This window comes from Hipposideros armiger, unplaced genomic scaffold (assembly GCF_001890085.2).
Source record: "Hipposideros armiger isolate ML-2016 unplaced genomic scaffold, ASM189008v1 scaffold_209, whole genome shotgun sequence".
Taxonomy (NCBI): domain Eukaryota; kingdom Metazoa; phylum Chordata; class Mammalia; order Chiroptera; family Hipposideridae; genus Hipposideros; species Hipposideros armiger.
In genome coordinates, this window is record NW_017731559.1 from 562,357 (window position 1) to 585,165 (window position 22,809).

Genomic DNA, 22,809 nt, shown 5'->3' on the forward strand with positions numbered 1-22,809 from the left:
CACTTCGAGGGGTAAAAAGTATAACTATTGCACTGTGTTGTACAGCTGAAACTAATTCTAAAAAATGTGTATTTCATAATAAAAAATAATTTAATGAAAAAAAATTTGTATCTGTACATACCAATTGCAAATGTATAAAAGTATTGGTGTATACTTATTTACTTCACAAAATATACTTAGTACTTAGGTAAAAAATATTCTGAAATTATTATTTCAGATTTTTACCTGGAATATTTTAGGAATTTCTTCAGTTTCTGCTCTATACACATCTCCTTGGGTTACAGGTCGAACATGAAACAATTTACTAAAATGAAAATAAATATGATATAGACCATCATAAAACCTCATTTCCAGTAAAAGTGATTTCTTTGAAGAGAAATTAGCGATTAGAGAAATGAAATTAAAATCCCAATTAGTATCACTATACATCTATCAGATATTTAAAACTAAAAATACTAATAAATCAAATGCTGATGAGGATGCAGAGAAACTAGATCACCCATACAATTATAAATGTAAAACTGCAGGGCCACTCTGGAAAACTAAACTATGCTTACCATATGACCCAGCAATTGTACTCCTAGGTCCAGAGAAATTCAAACATATCTATGTGAATACCTGTACATAAATGTTCATAGCAGCTTTATTCATAATAGTCCCCAACTGGAAACAACTCAAATGAATGGTTAAACAAACTGTGGTACATCCATACCATGGAATACTAGTCAACAATTAAAAGAAACAAACTGGGCTGGCTGAGTGGCTTGTTGGTTAAGAGTTGGCTTGGGAGTGCAAGCTCTGAGCAGCAGGGCCGCTGGCTCGGATCCCACATGGGCCAGTGACGCTGCGCCCTCTACAGCTAAGATGGTGACCTGGAGCTGGACTGCTGTGAGTTGCTGGCGACAGCTGTAGGCTGCAGTGGGCTGCCGTAAGCTACCATGAGTGGCCGGCAGCCAGTGTAAGTGGCTGGCAGCCGGCGTGAGCTGCTGTGAGCGGCCATCCAATGGCTGGCAACAGATCTGCCTCACCTGGGAAGAGCACAATGATCACAATAACAGCATGGGCCAGTGAAGCAACGTCCTCCACAACTAGACTGAAGAACAAAAGGACAGCAACTTGTCCACTCCCCTTCCCTGATTCTCCAATGCTGTTCCCTCCCCCAATTTCCCAATAAAATCTTAAAAAAAAGAAAAGCAACAAACTACAACTTGGATAGCTCTCAGAGGAATTACACTGAGTGAAAGAAGCCAATCCCAAAGTTTACATATCATTTTATTCCATTTGTATAATATCCTTACAATCACAAAATTATAGAGTTGTAGAACAGATTAGTGGTTGTCAAGAATTAGGGAGGGGTGGAGAAAAGGTGCTTCCTGTGGCTTTATATAAAGGGGTAGCATGAGGAATTCCTGTGATGGAACTGTTCTGTATTCTGACTGTGGTGATCATATAAATCTATACATGTGGTAAGAGCATACCAATTGAGAAGAAAGAAGTAAAACTAGAAGAAAACATAGAACACATTCAATAACCTTTGGGCAGGCAAAAATTTCTTGGACAGACTAAAAAAGGCAGAAATTCTTTTAAAAAAATGATAAACTAGTCTCTGTTAAAAGATACCATAAAGAAAAATGAATAGGCAAGAGACAAATTGAGAAATATCTGCATTACATATTTCTGACATTGGATTTGCATCCAGAATATATACAGAACTTTTATAAATCAATCTTAAAAAGATAAGCATACCCAATTAAAAAATGGGCAAAAAACTTGGAGACACTTAAGAAAAGATATGGATAAGAAAAGACATACAAATGGCCAACAAGCACATGAAAAGATTCCTGGCATCATCAGTCATGAGGAAAATACAAATTAAAACAATGAGATAGCACTCTATATCCATTAGAACAGCAAAAATCAAAGACTGACAACATCAAATGTTGGTGAGGATGTGAAGCAACTGAAATTCATATTATTGGTGAGTATAAAATAGTATAAACATTTTTGAAAACTATTTGGAAGATTTTTTAAAGGTTAAATAGATTTACTCTATGACCCAGGACACAACTCTTACATATGTATTTACCCATGAGAAATGAAAACTTAAGTCCTAAAAGGAATTTCATAGCAGTCTTATTTATAATAGCTCCAAACTGGAAGCAACCCAATTGTTCATCAACAGAAGAATAGATGAACAAATTAAGATATATTCATCCAGTGGACTATTACTCAGCAAAAAAAAGAAAAAACCCCGACCATTGATACACAGCAAAACACTATGCTGAGTAAAAGAAGTAAAAGTACATACTGCATAATGCATTTATATGAAGTTCTAGACTAGACAAAACTAATCTCAGTGATTGAATAGAATTCAGATTTTTTTTTTTCGGAGAAGGCAAAAGTGAGCTTTCTAGGGTGATGGAAATGTTCTTTTTAATCTTGTCTTGGGTGGGGATTACCTGGGTGTTTACAATTGTCAAAAGTCACTAAACAGAACACTTAAGATGTATGCATTTTTTTAAATTTTATTTTATTTTTTTTTAAGCTGAGTCATCCTGCCACCTGTTGGCAGCTCAGCGGCAGCTCAGCTCAGGCCAGGACGCAAACCACTGTTGCTCAGAGCTCACACTCTTGAGCGAGCTCTTAGCCAACTGAGCCACTCAGCCAGCCCTAAGTTGTATGCATTTTATTGTATGAAAATTATATATCAATAAAAAAGGTAAAACAATAACCTCTCATCAATCTAAAAAGTATTTAACTTAGTTGAAAGATGATGTCTCTCATATTAGTATTTATTATTATTCCACTTAAGTTATCATTTAAAATTTCCCAACTTGTACTTTAAAAAAAACCCAGGAAATAAAATTTCAGCATTCTCTGATACTTGCTCAATTCTTTTTTTTAAAGATTTTAATGGGGAATTGGGGGAGGGGAACAGCGTTGGGGAATCGGAGAAGGGGAGCAGACAAGTTGCTGTCCTTTTGTTCTTCAGTCTAGTTGTGGAGGACGTCGCTTCACTGGCCCATGTGGGTCTTCCCGGGTGAGGTAGTCGCCCACCGGCCATTGGACTGCCACTTATGGCGGCTCACGGCAGCTCATGAAAGCTCATGCCCGCTGCCGGCCAGCCCCACTGCAGCCCAGCTCCAGGTCGAGCTGTTGTTCACCATCTTAGCTGTAGAGGGCAGTGTCACTGGCCTTCATGTGGGATCCAAACTGGGGCCCTGCTGCTCAAAGCTGACATCCCAAGCCAACTCCTAACCAACATGCCACTCGGCCGGCTCTCAATTCTTTTTACATTCTAACTATAACTGGCTCCACATTCTAACTATAATTGGAATTAAATATTTAATTCCAAAAGCATGGAAATGCTTCATTTTAAGTTTATATTTTTCTTGAATAGCACCCATTACACTTCACTTTGAATTTATATTTTGTTGCATATGTTTTACCCTTTCTACAACTAGTCTGTAAGCTCCTTAAACATGGAACTGTCTTAATCATCTTGATACAATGTACAGCAACTATAGTAAAGGCAGCAATGCTTAAAAAATAGTTTTAGAATGAATACAAGGAAAAAAACCTAAGCTTATTACAGGCATTTTTGACCGATTATTAAGAAAGGACAAATATACCATAATCATATATGTTTTAAGATGCTCTTTGAACTTAAAACCAATAAACACTTAAAAAATTTGTGTTTAGAATATATGAATCAGGTATGCAAAATTTTCCCTGTCACATTTTGAAAAATATTTAATGTAATCAATGTACAAAATTTCATTTCATTTCTAAATACTGACAATGAAATTTCAGGAAAAAACCCCACAAAAACCCAAAAACCCAGCTGCTTTTGCAATTGCAACAAAAAGAATAAAATACCTAGGAATAAACTTTGCAAGGATGTGACGAACCTATACACTGAAAACTACAAGACATTATTAAAAGAAACTGAAGAAGACACAAAGAAATGGAAAAATATTCCAATGTGCATGGACTGGAAGAATCAAGATAGTTAAAATGGCCATATTACCAAAGCAATATACAGATTTACTGCAATCCCCATCAAAATCCCAATGGCATTTTAAAAAAAGAAATAGAACAAAAAATCATCAGATTTGTATGAAACCACAAAAGCCTCCGAATACCCAAAGCAATCCTGAGGAAAAAAACAAAAAACACAAGTCTGGAGGTTTCACGCTCCCTGACTTCAAATTATACTACAAATCAACAATAATCAAAACAGCATAGTATTGGCAGCATGGTATCCACAGACCAATGGAACAGACTTGAAAATCTAGAAATCAACCCACATATATATGGGCAAATAATTTTTTTTAATGAGATGGAAAAAGTTTTATAAGGCTCAAGGTGGCATTATTAGGAGAAAAAGTACACTCCAAAGAATTTGGAGCAGGCTGCGAGCAAAGGCAAGGCTCAAAATGCTCAAAGGGCCTGGGCAAATAATTTTCAATAAAGGACAAAAACATACAATGGAGAAAAGAATGCCTCTTCAATAAATGGTGCTGGGAAAGTTGGAAAACCACATGCAAAAGAACAATACTAGACTGCTATTTGTCACCATATACAAAAATTAACTCAAAATGGATCAAAGACCTATATATAAGACCTAAAACAATAATATGTATGAAGAAAACATTGATATGAAACTTTGGACCTCAGCTTTAGAGAGGATTTTATGAATTTGACCTCAAAGACAAGGGAAGTAAAAGAAAAAATAAATAAATGAGATTACATCAAACTAAAAAGCTGCACAGCAAAAGAAACCATCAACAAAAAAAAGAGGCAACCAATCAAATGGAAGATATTTGAAAACAACATCTCCAATAAGGGGTTAATATCCAAAATACATAAAGAACTCATACAACCCAACAACAAAAAAACAAAGAATCCAATTAAAATATGGGCAGAAGACCTGGACACTTCTCCCAGAAGACATACAAACAGCCAACAAATATATGAGAAGGTGTTCAACTTTACTAGCTATTAAGGAAATACAAATCAAAACCACAATGAGATACCACCTCACACCTGTTAGAATGGCTATTATCAACAAGACAAGTAATAACAAATGTTGGAGAGGCTGTGGAGTAAAAGGAACCCTCATACACTGCTCGTGGGAATGTAAATTAGTATAGCCACTATGGAAAACCATATCGAAGTTCCTCAAAAATTTAAAAATAGAATTACCATATAACCCAGTAATCCCTCTTCTGGGTATCTACCTGAAAAATTTGAAAACGTTTATTTGTAAAGATATATGTGTACCTCTATGTTCATTGCAGCATTATTTACGATGGCCAAGACATGAAAACAACCAAAATGTCCTTTGATAGATGGCTGGATAAAGAAGATGTGGTACACATATACAATGGAATATTACTCAGCACAAGAAAAGATGAAATACTGCCATTTGCAACAACATAGATCCTGAGAATATCATGCTAAACGAAATATGTCATAAGGAAACAGTTAGAGAAACATATTTCACTCATATGTGGGATATAAAACTGAAAGCAACAAACAAACAACACAAATAAAAACTCATAGATACAGACAACAGTTTAGTGGTTACCAGAGGTTAAGGGGGGAGCAGGGAGGTAGAATAGGGTAAAGGGGTCAAATACATGGTGATGGAAGATTTGACTTTGGGTGGTGAACACACAATACAATATATAGATGATGTATTATAGAATTGTATTTGAAACCTATACAATTTTATTGACCAATGTCACTCCAATAAATTTAATTAAAAAAAGTTCGATTTAATGTAAATTATTATTTAAGAAAAAGAGTAGATAACATTGTTTAAATGAAATATAAACTAAACTCTAAGTCTAAAAATAATTATCATAAGTTAACACTCAACTGACTTAAAATTCAATCAAAGGCAACTTACTCTATGTCCAAAACCATGGATGGATTGGATTGCTCCTTATCTTGTTCATCGTTATAAAACAAAATTTTTTTGCTGCTTACCACAACATACTGAAATGAGAAAAAAGGGGGAAGAAGTATAAGAGAAACATTAACTTGGTTTAAAGTGATAAGCATATTTGCCATTTATGCCTAGATTAGATTGTATTAATCTAAAATTGATTCTAATAATAGAATAGTTAATACAAGTTCTATGCTTTCAAAGTAAATATATACCAAAGTATCAACTAGAAAAAACAAGGCGTATGATACCTGCTTCTTCCAGCCATATCGTTTGATATTTCCTCTATTTGGTATTGAAAGCCAACCTTCAATTCTTGACTCTAGAAGAAAAAGAATATACAGTATTCAGTCTTAAACCACCACCACAACAAAAAGCTATTACAAGTTGTCTTGACAACATGCAGCCAGCAACAGGCATTTGAACACAGCTAAATGAATAAGTACTATAATTTTCTGTTCCATGCTTCAATCACACAACTCAACTTTAATGGCCATACAAATATTGCAGAAAAAAAATCCAAGCCACTTTCCCCATAAAATTAACATTTAGTACTCAATTATAAAAGTATGAAGTAACAATACCCTTAAGAGCCAGGCAAGACTGGAATGGACTGCAGCTTAAATGGGATATGATACAAAAGACTTTAAATATCATTTAACATTCATATAAAAATACTTAGCAAAAAAAAATATGCAGCAAGTAGAACAAATCAGAGCCATGATTTACACAAGAGCAAGCAAAAGTACAGAAGTGTCCTATTACTCACAGAAGATAAGAATAGAAGATAAATAAATAAGGAATGCAGGCAGAATCAACTAGGTATAAAGAATAAGAGAAAAGCATTTTATTTGTTTTCTTAGTACAATATTCTGATAAACTTTTTGGTAAAACACCCATAAAAATTTCAGTGAAACTGTCCAAATTTAGTTGGTGGGGTGCTTAATTCTAGTGTTAAGTCCAATTACAATTCTTATCAAACTAAAGAGGTGTAAAGCCTTTTAACTTGGTGGTACCAGAATTTAATAGTAAAAGAACACAGAATTCAGCTGGTCAACCATTTAATATCTTAGCCGGTTTGTACATACCAGAAATTCCTTGACTTTTTGATCGATCAAGGCATTTTATAGTAATTACTACTACTGTTTAAACGTCATTAATGTTTATTAGATATATTCATGGGGAAAAGGTGATTGCATTAGAAATATTTATAACAGGTTAGAGATAAAGAGCAATTAATTGTTTTTTATATCTAGTTTATATCTGAAACATAAAGAATGAAAAAGTAAGCAACTTTAAAGTATCATCTTCTAATGTGACAGATTATACTATGGCTCAAATCATAATCTGATCAGTATACATGTGTATATTGCACTTCACATAACTTAAAAGCTGTAAAACTGCTTAGTCTTACAGTAAATGTAACAGTAATAACATTTACTGAACATTTATCATTTGCCAAGTGTTTTACAAGTAATATCTCATATATAAACTATATATAAGCCCATGAATATAGGATATTATATTCCTAGGAATATAGGACAGGTTTGGTTCGACGATCATCCTCCATTTACAAATGCAGAGACTGAGAGTTAGCAAGGGGAACTGACTTGCCAAAGGGTACTCTATCAGATAAAGTGTCAAAGCTCTAGGGTTCATCCAAGCAGTCTAATTTCTGAGTTTATGTTCCTAGAGTACAATGCTGTTCTGTCCTGTCACAAGCTTTGCAGTTAACTGAATTACAGGTCATTGTCTTGTTACAACTTCTTCCACATACTTAAAGTCATTTGCTTTTGTTATTTATTCCCTTTCATCTAAATTGCAGTTGTTAGAGTGGAGGAAATCATAAGAACCTTCAGCTCAAAATGGTCCCCCTCTTCTCCCAGCTTTTTTCTTAGTTGCTGTCATTTATTTCATTCATCAATTATTATTTTGTTTTATTAGGTAGTTCCTTGGTAAGTTTTGAGAGTGCAGAGACCATATTCTAACACTTTTTTTCATATACCCCATTGTATCCGACACACAGAGTAGGTACTTGATAAATATTTGATTATTTTGCAATTCTGCTTTTTTTTAAATTAGCCAATTAAAGTCATCCTCTGTAAATAATGGTTATAATTAAAGAACCAAAGGGAAGTTTAATATTAAATAACTTGTAGAAGGCTGGTGATCATTCATAAACATTCTTACAAATGCAAAGAAGTTATTGCTAGGAAAAGATTCCCTCTAGTGTGCCAAAAACTGCACCTCTTACTCCTAAGTAAATAGAATATCAGTAATTCCTATTGAAAATAAAAGATGTGAATGCCATTGAAATCTTGACATTTATACAAAATTGTATATGCCAAAATACCCCTCCTCTCAATTATTTCTCTATGGAATAAATGCCAAAAGTATTTAAGCTTTCTGGTTCTAGGTTTGGGTTAACCTGCCAGTGTTTTCTTTAATATATTTATTTTCAACGAATTGTTACATATTATGACTTTATCTGTCATTTTAGCATTCCCATAGAAACTTTATATATCAAAAGCATTTATGAATCAAATGAGCCCAATTTTATATTTGCTGTAATTTAAATTAAATGAAGAAATTTAGAACTTAAAAAAAGGTGTTGAGGATATCTGGTTTTTGTCAATTTAAAACAATAATGTTATGGGACAGAATTTTAGTTTTCTTTCTTGGTGAATTCTCTTCAGAGAAACAGCTGAATTAAGCTCAGTGATAAATAAAAACTACACACTAGCTTCTCCTCTCTTTCCTTTACTTACTCCTGTCTCAGATGCAAGTTAACTTACCAGTTTTTTATATATAAAGATGTACTTTAAAAATATGACCACTTGTGACCCAAGTGGCTATCTGGAAGTATAATGCAGTAAATTCCATCTTTTATGTTAGAAACACAGAAATCAGCTTCTCCAGATAAATAAATGTTGAGGACTTCTAAGTCTAGATATCATCAATAATATGCTACAGAAGTACAAAAACTTGGCTTCACATTTTCTATATTTATGAAGCAATGTTAACTTACAAAAAAATTAGATATGTATTACTGTAATATCAGCAATTAACTCCTTTACCCAAATAAGGGATAGAAAGGCTATATGTAAATCAATTAATAAACCAACTTAAACATCAAAGCTAACCTCTGAAGACTACCAAAGTTTACCTGGATAAACCACATGCTGCTTCAGAAACAGAGCTTGACAACCATTTTAAAATATTTTAATTATATTTAGAAGTGACATAAAAAAGAAAATGAAACCAATCAGTGCTTAAGAATTCAGATGCATGCACAGATTATCTCCAAATCACAGATTAGATTTGGGCGCAATTAGAAGCCCTCATATGCCCAAATACTTGGAAACACATCAAGAAAGCATCATTTAAAGGTTTAAATTGCACAGCCTGAGATCAAGTTGGATGGAAAGAGAATGATGCAGATAATCCATAAGACATAATGAATATTAAAGGAGTGTTGACACCAAGTGTTTTTCTTAATGCTTCATAACATTCTTAGGTCAATATTTACAAAAGAAGAAAAGAGGAAGGACAAGGGACAGTTACCATTACATTAGTCTTTTTGTCATCTAGGCAATAGGCAAACCTTAATCCTAAAGGGTAACTAATATTTACAATGTGCCATGCCCCAACCTACGCCAAACCCAAAAGGAGGATAAAGACATAAAATCATTAAGAGAATGAAAGTGATTTTTAAGAACTTTAAAGGGCTATAAGTCAGAGAAGGAGTAACAATTTGCTCTAAGTTTTTCAGAATAGGAAACTTAGAGGAGAGATTTAATCTAGTTAATGACAAGATATCCACTGAGAAGATTATAGAGGGTGAGTGCTAGATATAGAAGATAGTTAAAGGAGAATTTTTATATAAATGATGAAATTTTCTATCTACCCAACTACTTAAAAAAACCATGTCATTGAACTAAAAATGATCCATATTTCAAAAGGCCTTTAACTGTTGAGTAAACTTATTTAAAGTCCTCCCTTTTTCAGTCTGTAGTTTAAATTCGTTTTCTAAAGTAAAATTAATCATTAGTCATTACCTTCAAAAAATCTTTCAGGTAACTGAATGATATATAACTTTCTTATATTAAGAATAAAAGTTCTGGGGCCGGCCGAGTGGCTCAGTTGGTTAAAAGCTCACTCAAGAATAAAAGTTCTTTAATAATTCTTCCTAGATATGACTGCCAACCTTACTTTATTTGTAAATGGTGGGTTTAACACAGACTTTCAATTTACTAGCAAAACATCTCACACAGAGAGAGGTAAAATAACATCGATAAAAATTATCCATTAATTTCTCCCTCCAATATGAAAATTAAAGGTACAACACTGTAGAGATCTTTATAATTCTTACGACTGAAAATACAGTAATAGAGAGATACCTTGTCCTTTTATAACAATGGAAAATGGCCATCAGTACTTTTTATTTTTTCCTCACTTGGTTTGGACTTTGAAACCTTAAAACCAAAATCTCAGAACATACACAGCTATTTTAAGTAATATACTCAGAACGGAGCCAGTAGAAACATTTTAAAATCTCTTTGCTGACTGACTCACAAGTGGATTAGATCAGGATTCTGAAATCTAAATGATTCCTAACCTAAGTCTGCCAGTCAAACCATCTGATGATCCTTTAGCCTTCTTGAATAAGCCAGGATGAAAGATAAAACTCATCACTTTCCTCTTTTTAGAAGTCCCCCAAACTCATCTTTCAATTCAAATCTTCTAAATAGCGTTCACCAACAATATATCAGTCTCTGAAATGTTTAACCTAATATAAAGAAAACCATGGCCAACATTCAGAAAGATATTCAAACTACAGCTGAAGCTAGAGATTCCTATTAAATCTAAAGTGATTCTCTGATAAGAATATACACCTACAAGTCTTTCAAGAGACAGGAGGTTTTAGAGTAAAAAATGAGAAAACAGAAGAAATTCCTTGAGCACTGGAATAGAAATAGTCATTGCCTCCTCTATCCTTCCTATATATCTGATTTTGAGCTTGCAAAGCCACAAAGAATGAGGACAGGCATTATATGATGTATAAATAGAAGGTGATTTCACTTCCCACTTTGAGTCCCACTTTCTTCTTGGCCAAGAATGAAAACACAAAAATTTTCTAAGTAGTGGGCCGGCCAAGTGGCGCATTGGTTAAGAGCTGGCTTGGGACGCCAGGGGACCCAGGTTCGGATCCCACATATGAAGGTCAGTGACACTGCCCTCTACAGCTAAGATGCTGAACAACAGCTCAACCTGGAGCTGGGCTGCCATGAGTTGCCGGCGAAGGTGTAGGCTGCAGCCCCTGTGGCAGTGGGTTGCCATGGACTACCATGTGTAGCCAGCAGCCAGTGTGAGCGGCTGTCCAGAAGCCTGCAAATCATCTGCCTCACCTGGGAAGAGCACAATGATGGTGCCAACTTGGGCCAGTGAAGCAACGTCCTCCACAACTAAACTGAAGAACAAAAGGACAGCGACTTGTCTGTTCCCCTTCCCCCAATACCCCAATAAAAATATTTAAAAAAAAATTTTTTTTTCTAAGTAGTCTATCGAATTTTTTACATCAAGTAATATTTGTTAAAATAAAATCCTTATAATATCAAATATGTTGCTTCATAAATATCTTTTTATTCATTCACTAATCAGGAAATATACTAATTAAAATATATTTTCAAGTTTATGGCCATGTAAAATTTCTAACACTTGAACTAAGACTGTGTGATATGTCAAATGTGTGTATGTTTGTGTGTGTGTATGTGTGTGTGTATGCCTTTAAAATTTATAATTCATGTTTTAGTACATATATAACATGTTCACTTCATCTGTAAATTGAACCTGTAATATGTGTATTGCTCAGAAAAAGACATAAATGTATTATAGCTTGCACTACAATTAACCCAAGAATGAAGCTGTGTTTATTTTTTAAGCGATTCTCCACTGGAGAAAAGAAGATATAGAAAAAAAGTCTGAAATCCTAGCTACTCACTTTTGCCTTTACTTGACTCCCTGTCCCCTGTCTGCATCTCCCAACTCTTTTTATCTATTGGGTTGTTGGAAAAGTCATGATGCATTTTTGCAACGAAAAACAGAAAAAACATGTCATGACTTTTCCGACAACCCAATATTTCTTCAAAGTTGTAACTTAAAGTCTGATTAAAGTTTATCACTACTACATTAGGTAGGCTTCTATATAGTGCTCCTGTGGTTCTGATTATTAAGTACAGTTCTTAGTTTTAGCACAAAATACATAAAACATTAAAGAGCTGCTCATCATGAGACGTATAATTTTCTTTAAATAGTGAGAGGTTTGCAACAGCTTCAACCTTAGAGTTAGGCATTTCAAGATAAGTTCAGAAACTTCTTCAGGTTTCTATTAAGGTAGAGCCTCTGAGATCTATTTTAATAGCCGAAGATTGTTTATGACTGCCTTTATTCTATAAAATGCAACAAGTATACAAACATCATGGGATTTTGGTTATCAGAAACATAAATTCCTTTTTAAGGATCCATGGACAAAATGACAAGAGGTAGAATATCAAATGAAAGAAATATACATTAATTTCCATGACATTTAAGGAAATTTGAATGAAGTAATAGAAATATTCCTACCTGGAAGGTTTCCATCAGTTTCATCAGCACTAGGAAAACTAGCAACACTTGTAGAATCCGAAAGGTCCAAAAGTTTAGCACGCAATTGCTCAATATCACTCTCTTTGCTAGCCAACTGCATCTGAAGCTCATTCCTATGTGTACATTCTTCTACCAATTGCTATTTTTGAAAAATACCAAGGTAATATGAAGAGTCAAGATCAAATTTCCAACATTAAGAAATTAAGAATTAATGGAACAGTACGTAAGTAATCTAAAACAGCTAAAGCTAAAAATTTACTGAAAACTTCATGAATGTTCACTACTACAGATTTTAATACAACTATAAAAAATGCAAGTTCTCTTCTGTAGTAAATACATTGCTTGGATATGCTCTTCTTCTCCTTGCTTTATATGTTTTTTTTTTTTTAATATAAGGCATCAAAAAACAAAGACAAAAAATAAGCACTTCGTTAAAACAACAGAAAACGTTTTTTCGGGGTCCAAATAAAATAATTTAAAAGGTACAGAAAGCTTCTCAGTCTGGTAAAACTATAAATGATGGAGTCAATGCTTGGATCTAAGTCTGTCGAAGACTAGAGACCATGTTCTCAATTTTGTGCTATTAACAACCAAGGAAGCATCAAAAAATTAAGTTTGACATTCTGATTTAGAAAAGTGAGTCCTGATTAGAGAAAACAAATAATCTCAAATACACTAAAACCTGTATCCCAACTATAGTCACTATATTACCAGCCATATTTCAATTTCAGTCTGAAACCAAAGACGCAAAAATCTCTTGGTTGTTCTTCTCAAAGTAGCATCTGTAATCAAGCAGATGCTAGCAGGTTGAGCAACAGAGGATCTTTTAGTTTTTTAAGATCATGGTTCATATTAGAGTAATAATGACCAAATTGTGGTGAGTATAAACCAAAACATTCATTTTTATATGAAAAAAAATCTAGTCTAAATAAGATTAATAGATAATAGGCATATATAGTAATAGCAGTTTAAGAAAATAACCCTACATGGGTACACACACACACACACACACACACACACACACACACACATCTTACCGCTTGCATGTCATTTAGTTCCTTTTGATGTTTCACTACCATCTGGTTGAATTTCTCTCTTTCTTGGTTAAGTTCCAGTTGTAGCTTTCGATTTTCCTTTTCTTTCTTTCTCAAATCCTGTGTATTAGCTTTCTTTCTATCAATTTTAAAATCTTTTCGATTCATTATTTCTGCCAACTTATTAACAGCCTATTAAAACATTAAAACATTATTAATAAGACCAAGTGTAGCCATCCAATTTAAATCTCCACTAAAAGTGTATTTTTTCCTTTAAAATCAGGACATAGGACTTTTTTTGTGGTAAAAATTAGGAGAATCTAATGAAGGTTGGGACATGGTAGCACAAATAATAACACCATTCATTTATCTCATTGTTCAAATGTATGAACCAGACAAGCTTGCAAAAGCATTTATCATTCAACATTTATTCAGTATTTATTATACTATATGTAGGTACTTTGATAGGCACTAGATATAAAGACTATAAATATAGATATGTCCCAAAGGCATTCTAGTCTGGTAGAGGAGCCAAGCAAGCAAGCATTACAGTACTGAGTGGTAAGAAGAGGCATGAAAGAGTGCGAAGGAACAGTACCTAACTGAGACTTGGAGAAGTAGGGACACACGTGACCACACATGTTTCTTAAGAAACATATAGAAGTTGGATAAGTGAAAAAATGGTATGAAGGAGGGGAGGGGAGAATGGTATTATAATAAGAGGAAATAGTACACAGGCAAAAAATAATTTTCTTTCCTTTGGACAAGTAGGAAAAGTAGGGGGCCAGGGCACCTGACTAGGCCATATGGAGGTGGTGCCCTTTTGAAAGTGAAAGGAAATGTAAATATAGTTTAGACTAACACCTTTTGACAGAAGGAAAAAATATATTCAAAATGAGTCAGAACTGGTAAAATCATGTAAAACAGCTACAGAAACTGTAAAACATAAGTTGTGGTACATTTGTTCTATAGTAATGTTTAAAAAAAACAAACCCATAGATTTTCCATTAGGACAGAAAAAAGCCCTCACCACTATTATTTCCATGTAGATTAGGTCCTGTCTAGGATGAGACCTTGAACAATTTTTTGTAATGCAGTAAACGCTTACTTTACTGAACTCATAAATGCATATTTGGTTTTTTGCTAATAGTAAATCTAATATACAAATTACAAGAAAAATCAAATACAGAGATACATTATAAAAAAAGTGAAAAGTCCTTGTAATATCACTCCCCAAAGACCACTTCAGCTAAGGCCTTTCTCTTTTCTCTCAATCTTTAGGCTGTATATCCTTCTAGACATTTCCCAATATACTCATATATTGGGTTGTCGGAAAAGTCATGACGTATTTTGTCTATGTTTTTCAAAGGTCATTTATTTATATAAAGAACAAAGATCAATGATATAGTGCCCATTTTGTTGGATAAACTTTTGCCATCTTTCAGTGAGCGTCATAATTCCTTGTTCATAGAAGGACCTGTTTATTTGCGAAAAACTGAACAAGATGCTGATTTACAGCCTCATCAGAATTGAACATTATACCACGCAAGTAGTTTTCAAGAGAGCGAAACAAGGGGAAATCTGACGGTGCAAGGTCTGGCGAGTATGGTGGGTGTGGCAACACATCCCATCCAAGCTCCAATAATTTTTAATGGGTGATCAAACTTGTGTGTGGTCTCGCGTTGTCGTGATAGAACACAACTCCTTTACAATTAACAAGCTCTGGACATTTCTCGATAATGGATTCATTCAAACTGTCCAACTGCTGACAGTACACATTCGAATTGATTGTTTGGTTTCTTGGTAGGAGCTCGAAAAACACGACACCTTTAAAATACCACCACGCTGACAGCATAGCCTTCTTCTGATGAATGTCTGTTTTTTATGTCGTTTGAGGCGAATCATCACGTCGGGACCAAGGCCGTTTGCGCACCACATGGTTGTAAACAATCCACTTCTCATCACCAGTTATCAGTCGCTTCAAAAAATGATCATTTTCCTCACGTTTAATGAGTATATTGCAGATGCTTATACATGCTGTCAAATGAACTTCTTTTGAGTTCATGTGGAACCCAAATATTAAGCTTGCTTACGTATCCCAGCTTCTTCAGGTGGTCATGAACACTTGAATGATGGATGTTCAATGTTTCTACAATCTCTTGTGTTGTGTAACATAGGTTTGACTTGGTCAGTGCCTTTATTTTGTTGTCATCAACCTTGGTGGGCCTCCCTAAACGAGGAGTGTTGTTATCAAAATCACCAGCACGGAATTTCGTGAACCATTGTTGGCACTGATGTTCTTGTAGAGCCTTGTCACTGTAAACTTTATGCAACTTTTCACAAGCTTGATGCGCGCTCTTCCCTTTATGGAAGTAAAACAATAAAATATGGCAAAAATGCACAGTTTGGTCTTCTATCTTCAACTTGTTGTAAAATCTCCAAAACTCAACCAAATCACTCAATTTTTGTTTAGAATGAAGCTAGAACTGTCAGCTGTCAAATGACACAGCAATAACATAGATGCGAATGACTCTAGTACTTCCAAAACTGAACTAGTGCCATCTGTCGCAAACATGAGTCATGAATTTTCCGACAACCCAATATAATAAGTAGATTACATATATATTTAAATTTAATAATGGAATCATGCTGTACATTATGCTTCAACATGAGTTTTTAATTTATACTATTTCATATATCATGGAAATACTATTTTCTCATATTACATGTAAATCTACTTCATTTATTTTTAATGGTTCTTTTGCATTCCACTGTATGGATGTATCATGGTTTATCAATAGTACATTGATGGGTGGTTGGGTTATTTTTATTTTTTCACTGTTAAAAATGTTGTTGCGATAATTATATTTGTATATATTTCTTTTGAGCATTTATATGGAAATATTTATATAGGATAAACTCCTAAAGGCAGTTACTGGGTCAAAGAATATGCACATTAAAATGCTTTATTTGGTTTAATTGTTCTAATAGTTTACTCAAAAAGTATTATGAATAAACTTTCCCCATGTTCTTGCCAAAGCTAAATATTTTACCTCATTTAAATCTGCCCATTTAACTGTCAAAAAGATACCTCATTACTGTTTTAATTTATATTTATTATTGTGGTTAAACTTTTAAAAAATCTTTACTGTTTCATTTTCTCTTAAATGTCCCTGACTTCTTTTTTTTCTACTGAATTGTTTTTTGATTTGCAGATAGTCTTTATATTTATCTACATTTGCTGTAAATGCTCTTCCTAGTTTGTTTTCTTTCAAGTTATATTGTTTTGGGCTCCACAGACCTACATTTTTATGTAATAAATGTCAATCTTTTTTTCATTGTCTCTGTTTTGGTATAAAGGTAAGTAAAACTTCCACTGAAGGATTTTTGACAGGTATTAAGTGCATTTTTGAAAAATTACTCTAGTTCCAACATGAAGGATTACTGCCACGTAGAGTGGAATAGTGGTAAAGAATCTGTTACAATCATTTAATAAAAAGTAGAAGGTATTTATTCTACTATAAAACTCAAATGAGGTAAACAGTACCTTATGAAGAATTTAAACTATTGGATAACTTAGTAAAACAACAAGATACCAAGTTTTAGTGTAAAAAAATCTGATCTAGCTGCATCGTTAATACAAAACAAAATAATACATCCACCCCTATAGTTTCTGTCTTATTCCCAATTTTACTCTGTCGGCTTCAATCAAGTGTGTTATCTCTTCATTAAGTTTTCCTACTGTCAATTACAGGTCTTCTGTACAACCTAAAACACGTTCTGACTAATCAAATGACTAGACAAACTAGCTTTCTTAACTCAGTTGAAATCCTGTTTCCTGAATGTCTTCTATATTTAATAAAGAAAGACTATTACATTATTTGTTCCAATGAAAAGCTTGAATCTTATAACCTCACTTTTAAGAAAAAGTACATAAAGAGCAAATATTAACTTCTGATATATGATACTCAAATACAAACATATTGAGAAGGCTGAGCACATGCTTACCTGTGTTTTAAGGGTTCGTTCTGTATTGATGTTCTTTTCAAAGGCAGCCTTAAGATTACTGATCTCCTCCTCCTTCTTCAACTTATATTCTGTCAACAAATTACATAAAATGTTATTGCATGGCATTAATTTCTGCATTCCAAATTAGTAATGTCTTTAATTATTCAAATTAGTATATACTACAAAGGAACTTTTAGTAACTTCATCAAGATAATTTTTGTCAGCTTTATTGATGTATAATTGACAAAACAGTAAGATATTTAAAGTATACAAGGTAATGATTTCATATATACATACATATATTCACATTGTGAAAGGATTCTCTTCTCTCTCATCGAGTTAATTAACACATCCATCACCTCACATATTTACCTTATCTATTTATTTTTTTGGGGAGTGAGAATATTTAAGTTCTACTAAGAAAATTCTTAAAACTACAGTTATTTATCATATGAAAACAAATATTTCTAAAACTTAATGCACAACATAAATAGCAAAAATTTACTCTGAACTGATTTAACATGATTAAAAAAAATAAAAACCCTTCATACCTTCTTCTGCTTTCCTCATTTTATCAGTTAGCTCTTCACTTTCTTTTCTTAATAATTCAATATCTTTGGTTAGCATGCTGTTCGTTTCTTCAAGCTAAACAAAGCACACAAAGGTTTAAGCTATTTAGTCTCTTTGCTAGTCTCATATTTAAAGCAATAACCTAAAAAAAATAGTTTGCTTTTTCCATAGGTGAGAACAGGTCTGACACTGTTTAACTATAAAAATGCCTAGTTTGCAGTTTAATATATGTGGTTATAATTAAAATAAAATATTTAAAAACAACTGTTAGCTTCCAAAAATTATTTCAGAGAGAGTGCGTGTGTGTTTGTGTGTGTACACATACATATATACACATATGAATAAAAGGAAGAAAAACGTAATGGAAAGAAAACTAGACTGGAAACTACAAATGAAGAATCTAAGGCTTGGAGAAGTTAAAGCAAACTGCCAAGACTGTAACTTCTTAGGGACAAAGCTGGTATTTGAATCACAGCACTTTATGGTGGCTTTAAAAGAAGAAAAATCTAACTCCCCTTTCTAGCCCCATGATCTATTTAGATTATAGTATAAATTTCAGGAACAGATAACTGTTTGTAGTAACTGGTTTTTATATAATGGATATGTAGATATCCCCAAATAGTTTCTCTGAATTTTACAGAATGCTGGCCATAAAATCAGTTGTAATGTACTAACACAACAAATAAATTAAAACTAAATATTTCTTTGCATAAAATATATTAAGATCTACAGCCAGAAGGGGAAAAAACCCAATACACTGAATAAAATTTCAATACTTGACAACTGTTTTGGATTACATAAGCTATTTTATATATTACTACAGATTGATCACTCACTGTTTATAAGTAAATACACATGCACACACACACACTCACCCTAAACTTTAAGATGTGACCTATTTTGATTTAATTTTAGTCATATAATTTACCTTACTATTACACTTACCCGACTAACAGCATGATCTTTATCTGTAATCTCTTGTCTATTTCTAGAAGCAGCTTTCTTGCTTTCTTGGGTCAATTCAAAGTACTGTTCTTCTAAAAGCCCTCGAGCCAACTGCTCAGACTCAGCTTTTGTTTCTGCTAGATCCAACTGAGTAGAAAGAGTTTCTCTGCGATAGATTTATTAGAGAAATGGATATAAACAAACTCAGTTCATTCTTCCAACTTAATCATATGCTTAAAAACACCATTATATTTAAATGAGAAAAAGAATTAAGTTTTTTAGTGCTTCAAATAAACTTTGAATCCATTACCAACTTTCTATAAATACAAGCTCTCGCTTTGAAAAATTATAAAAGAACTCTTTAACCTTGTATCTGCTCTTGTGCTTAACTAAGAAAAGGTAATAAAGCAATGGTAAGCAGTCTACATTTGAAAAGGAATTTGTTGTGGATTTGGAATGGAGGGTAGCATGGCATATGGGAAAAAGTCACTGACCTGTAAATCAGGAGGCTAGGCTTAAACCCTTATCCCTGTTCTAACACTAATTGGGAGAGACATTGGGCAAGTTCCTTACACTTCCTGGCGCTCAATTTCATCAAATCTGTAAAATGAGAGGGTTAAACTGAATTATTTTTGAGGTCCCTTCCAGCTCTGAAACTCAATGAGATTATGAAGACTTATAAATAGATTTGCAAACTACTATAAACAATTCTAGGAATGCTCCTTGGGAATTACACTACACTTTAAGGCTTTTCAGAATTGACTTTCAGACCAAGACCAGATCACTCCAGTTTGGCTGCTCTTTCTTCCCAAAGAGCCTGTCTCCAATAAGCTATCCTGATCATGACTGTGCCCCTGTATACATTAGGCTCAATAAATGTTTGCAAAGTGAATACCTTCCATCTATTTTCTACCAAGGGAGTGAGGCAAATAGAATTTTCTGTCTCAGGCCTAAAGAGAGAGACATATAATAACTCCAAAAAAAAAAAAATTCATTCATTTGTCCAACGAATATTTGAATGCTATCATGTGCCAAACACTGTTCTAGAAATTAAGGCTTGCAGCAGTAACAAAGTGCTTGACCTCAGGAGGCATACATTAGTGGGATGACATACACAGTTTTAAATAATGAAGTAATATATAGAATCTCACAGAGAACAAAAGGTATTAGAATGAATGATATATAGTAAGCCATGCAGAATGATAAAAAAAAAAGATAAAAGAATGTGGTCACTACATAAAAATGTGGTCACTATTTATATAGGGTGATTAGGGAGGCCTCTCTGCTAAAATGACATTTGAGAAGAGATATGAAGGAAATAAGGGAGTGATCCATGTAGGGTATCTAGGAATACAGTGCTTAGGTAGCGGAGCCGTCTAATAAAATCCTAACGTTGGTCTAAAGGAAGCTAATGTGAGCAGAGTGAGAGATGGAGGAAAGTTGTGAAAGACACAGTAAGAGAAAGAGTGTGGGGAGGTGAAGAACAGATATATAAAACTTTCTAAAACAATATAGGGACTTTGGCTTTTACTCTGTTCTGTTTTTAAAATTCTGGCTGCTGTATTAAAATCACAGTAGCGGGGGTCATGGCAGAAGCAAGGTTACCAGTTAGGAAAGTACTGAAATAATTAAGATTGGAAATGATGACAGTTTGGATCGGACTGGTAAATGCTATAAGTGGTGAGAGCTGATTAGAGTCTGCATATATTTTTTAGTTTATAGTTATGAGGATTTATTGATAGATTGCATGCAGAATACTAGGAAAAAAGAAGTCTAGGATGACTCCCAAGTTTTTTATTTAAACACCCGGGAATAATAGAATTGCTGAAATGGGAAAGACAGGGAGGAGCAGGTTGGCAAGGTGAGGGAATCAGAAATTTTTTCTGGACATGTTACATATAAGATGTCTATTAAACACTCAAGTGCAGATGTCAAATAGACAACTACAAGTCTGGAATTCAGGGGAGAATATACTTGTACACTGATGCTATTTAAAGCAGTGAAGCTGGATGAGAACAAGCAGGGAGCGATCCCTTGGGTCCTCCAAACTTTAAAGGTCTCAGAGATGGAAAGGGACAAAGGAGCAAAGGAAGTTGAGAAAAGAGTAGCCAGTTCAAAAAGAAAATATTGTGTGATGTCACAAAAGTCAAGTGAAGAAATTCTGTCAAGAGAGAGAATCAACTATGTCAATTACTGCTGTTAAATAAGGACTGAGAGCTGACTATTGTGTTTAGCTTTAGGAAGTCACCAGTGACTTTGAGACGGATTATTTTAGTATAGTGATGCATGCAAATGTCTGACTGGAATGAGCTCAAGAGAATGGGAGAAGAGAAATGGCATGTCACTTTTCAGGATTTTTGGTACAAAAGGAAGCAGAAAAATGGGATGGTAGCTGGAAGTGGATATGCAGTTAAATGAAGGTTATTTTTTAAGGAGATATTTACCAGTATGTTTATATAACAATAGGAATGACTACATAAAGGTCTGAAATGGAAACATATTGTCTCCCCTCATCTCATTAACTTGGCATTCCTTAACTTAGGGACCAGCACTACCATCAACCCAATTGCCTTGATCAGAAGCTTCAGAATCCACTTGAAATTTTCCCTAACTTTTACCACCAGTCCACCAAATCTATAAGTTCTTCTGCTTCAATTTCCTACTTTTTCCATGCACTTGCCTTTCCTTTTACTGCCAACTTCCATTATAATTTGACATCTAGATTATTCCAATGGCTGTATAATTGGACTCCCTGTATCACCCAGCTTTGCCTTACTTCAATCCATTCTCTACTCTAAAGAGTGGCGCTTTCTAAAACATCACTTTGTCAATTTCCAGCTTAGAAGTTTCTCCTCCCTTCCCCCTCTCTTTCTTTCAACATTTATTGGATACTACCGTATTTCCCTATGTATAAGACGCACCCCTCTTCGAAAAATTTGGGGTCTAAAAATTGGGTGCATCTTATACAGTGGTTGTAGATTTTTTTTACTTGCATTTCCTGTTTTCGTGCTTGTTTTTGCGCTCATACAACCACTGTATAAGACGCACCCAGTTTTTAGACCCCAGATTTTTCAAAAAAGGGTGCATCTTATATTCTTTGCAAGGCTTTGATCTAGGTGATGTGGATACACAACAGAGAACAACAAAAACAAAACTTCCCACTCTTCAATGTTTGATAATTCCAAACTCTTCAGCATGACACACAGGTTTACCTCTCTAGCATTATGTGTCACCAACTGTCTTAACTTAGGGACCAGCACTACCATCAACCCAACTGCCTTGGTCAGAAGCTTGAGAGTTGGCCTGAAATTTTCCCTAACGTTTTACCACCAGCAAACTAAATCATCTGCTGTTCTCAAAATTACAGTCTGCTTTTGCCTATATTTTCCTCTTCCCCATATTCCATCCCCTGGTGAATTCTTCTTTTCCTTAGTTGTCACCTGGGAAATATTCTCTGAATCCCAAATGGTAAGATGAGGTATAACCTTTCAATATGCTCCAAGAGCACTTTGTCATAGTTGTCTACCTTAATTTTTATCTTTCTCAAGCCTAGATTCGGAGGTACTTGAAGGTAAGAACCATAACTTGCTAATAATTATATCACTGGCATGAGGTACAGTAGTTAACACAATAGTACAATCAATATATTTC

The 22,809-nt window shown here is 34.1% G+C and overlaps 1 protein-coding gene across 4 annotated transcripts in view; it reads right to left on the bottom strand.

The window, feature by feature from the left end:
* The window catches only part of ROCK1 (Rho associated coiled-coil containing protein kinase 1), a 156,572-nt gene that overhangs the window by 4,620 nt on the left and 129,143 nt on the right, over positions 1-22,809 (bottom strand). For 3 of the 4 annotated variants that reach the window (XM_019653869.1, XM_019653868.1, XM_019653871.1), the window contains 8 exons: positions 19,159-19,324; positions 18,195-18,288; positions 17,644-17,732; positions 13,639-13,827; positions 12,581-12,740; positions 6,208-6,278; positions 5,918-6,006; positions 226-304 (listed from right to left, as the gene is read on the bottom strand). In XM_019653869.1, the coding sequence (XP_019509414.1) occupies positions 226-304; positions 5,918-6,006; positions 6,208-6,278; positions 12,581-12,740; positions 13,639-13,827; positions 17,644-17,732; positions 18,195-18,288; positions 19,159-19,324 (937 nt within the window). Of the gene's footprint in view, positions 1-225; positions 305-5,917; positions 6,007-6,207; positions 6,279-6,706; positions 6,775-12,580; positions 12,741-13,638; positions 13,828-17,643; positions 17,733-18,194; positions 18,289-19,158; positions 19,325-22,809 lie in introns of those variants that run through there. The other variant, XM_019653870.1, reaches the window with a different exon arrangement.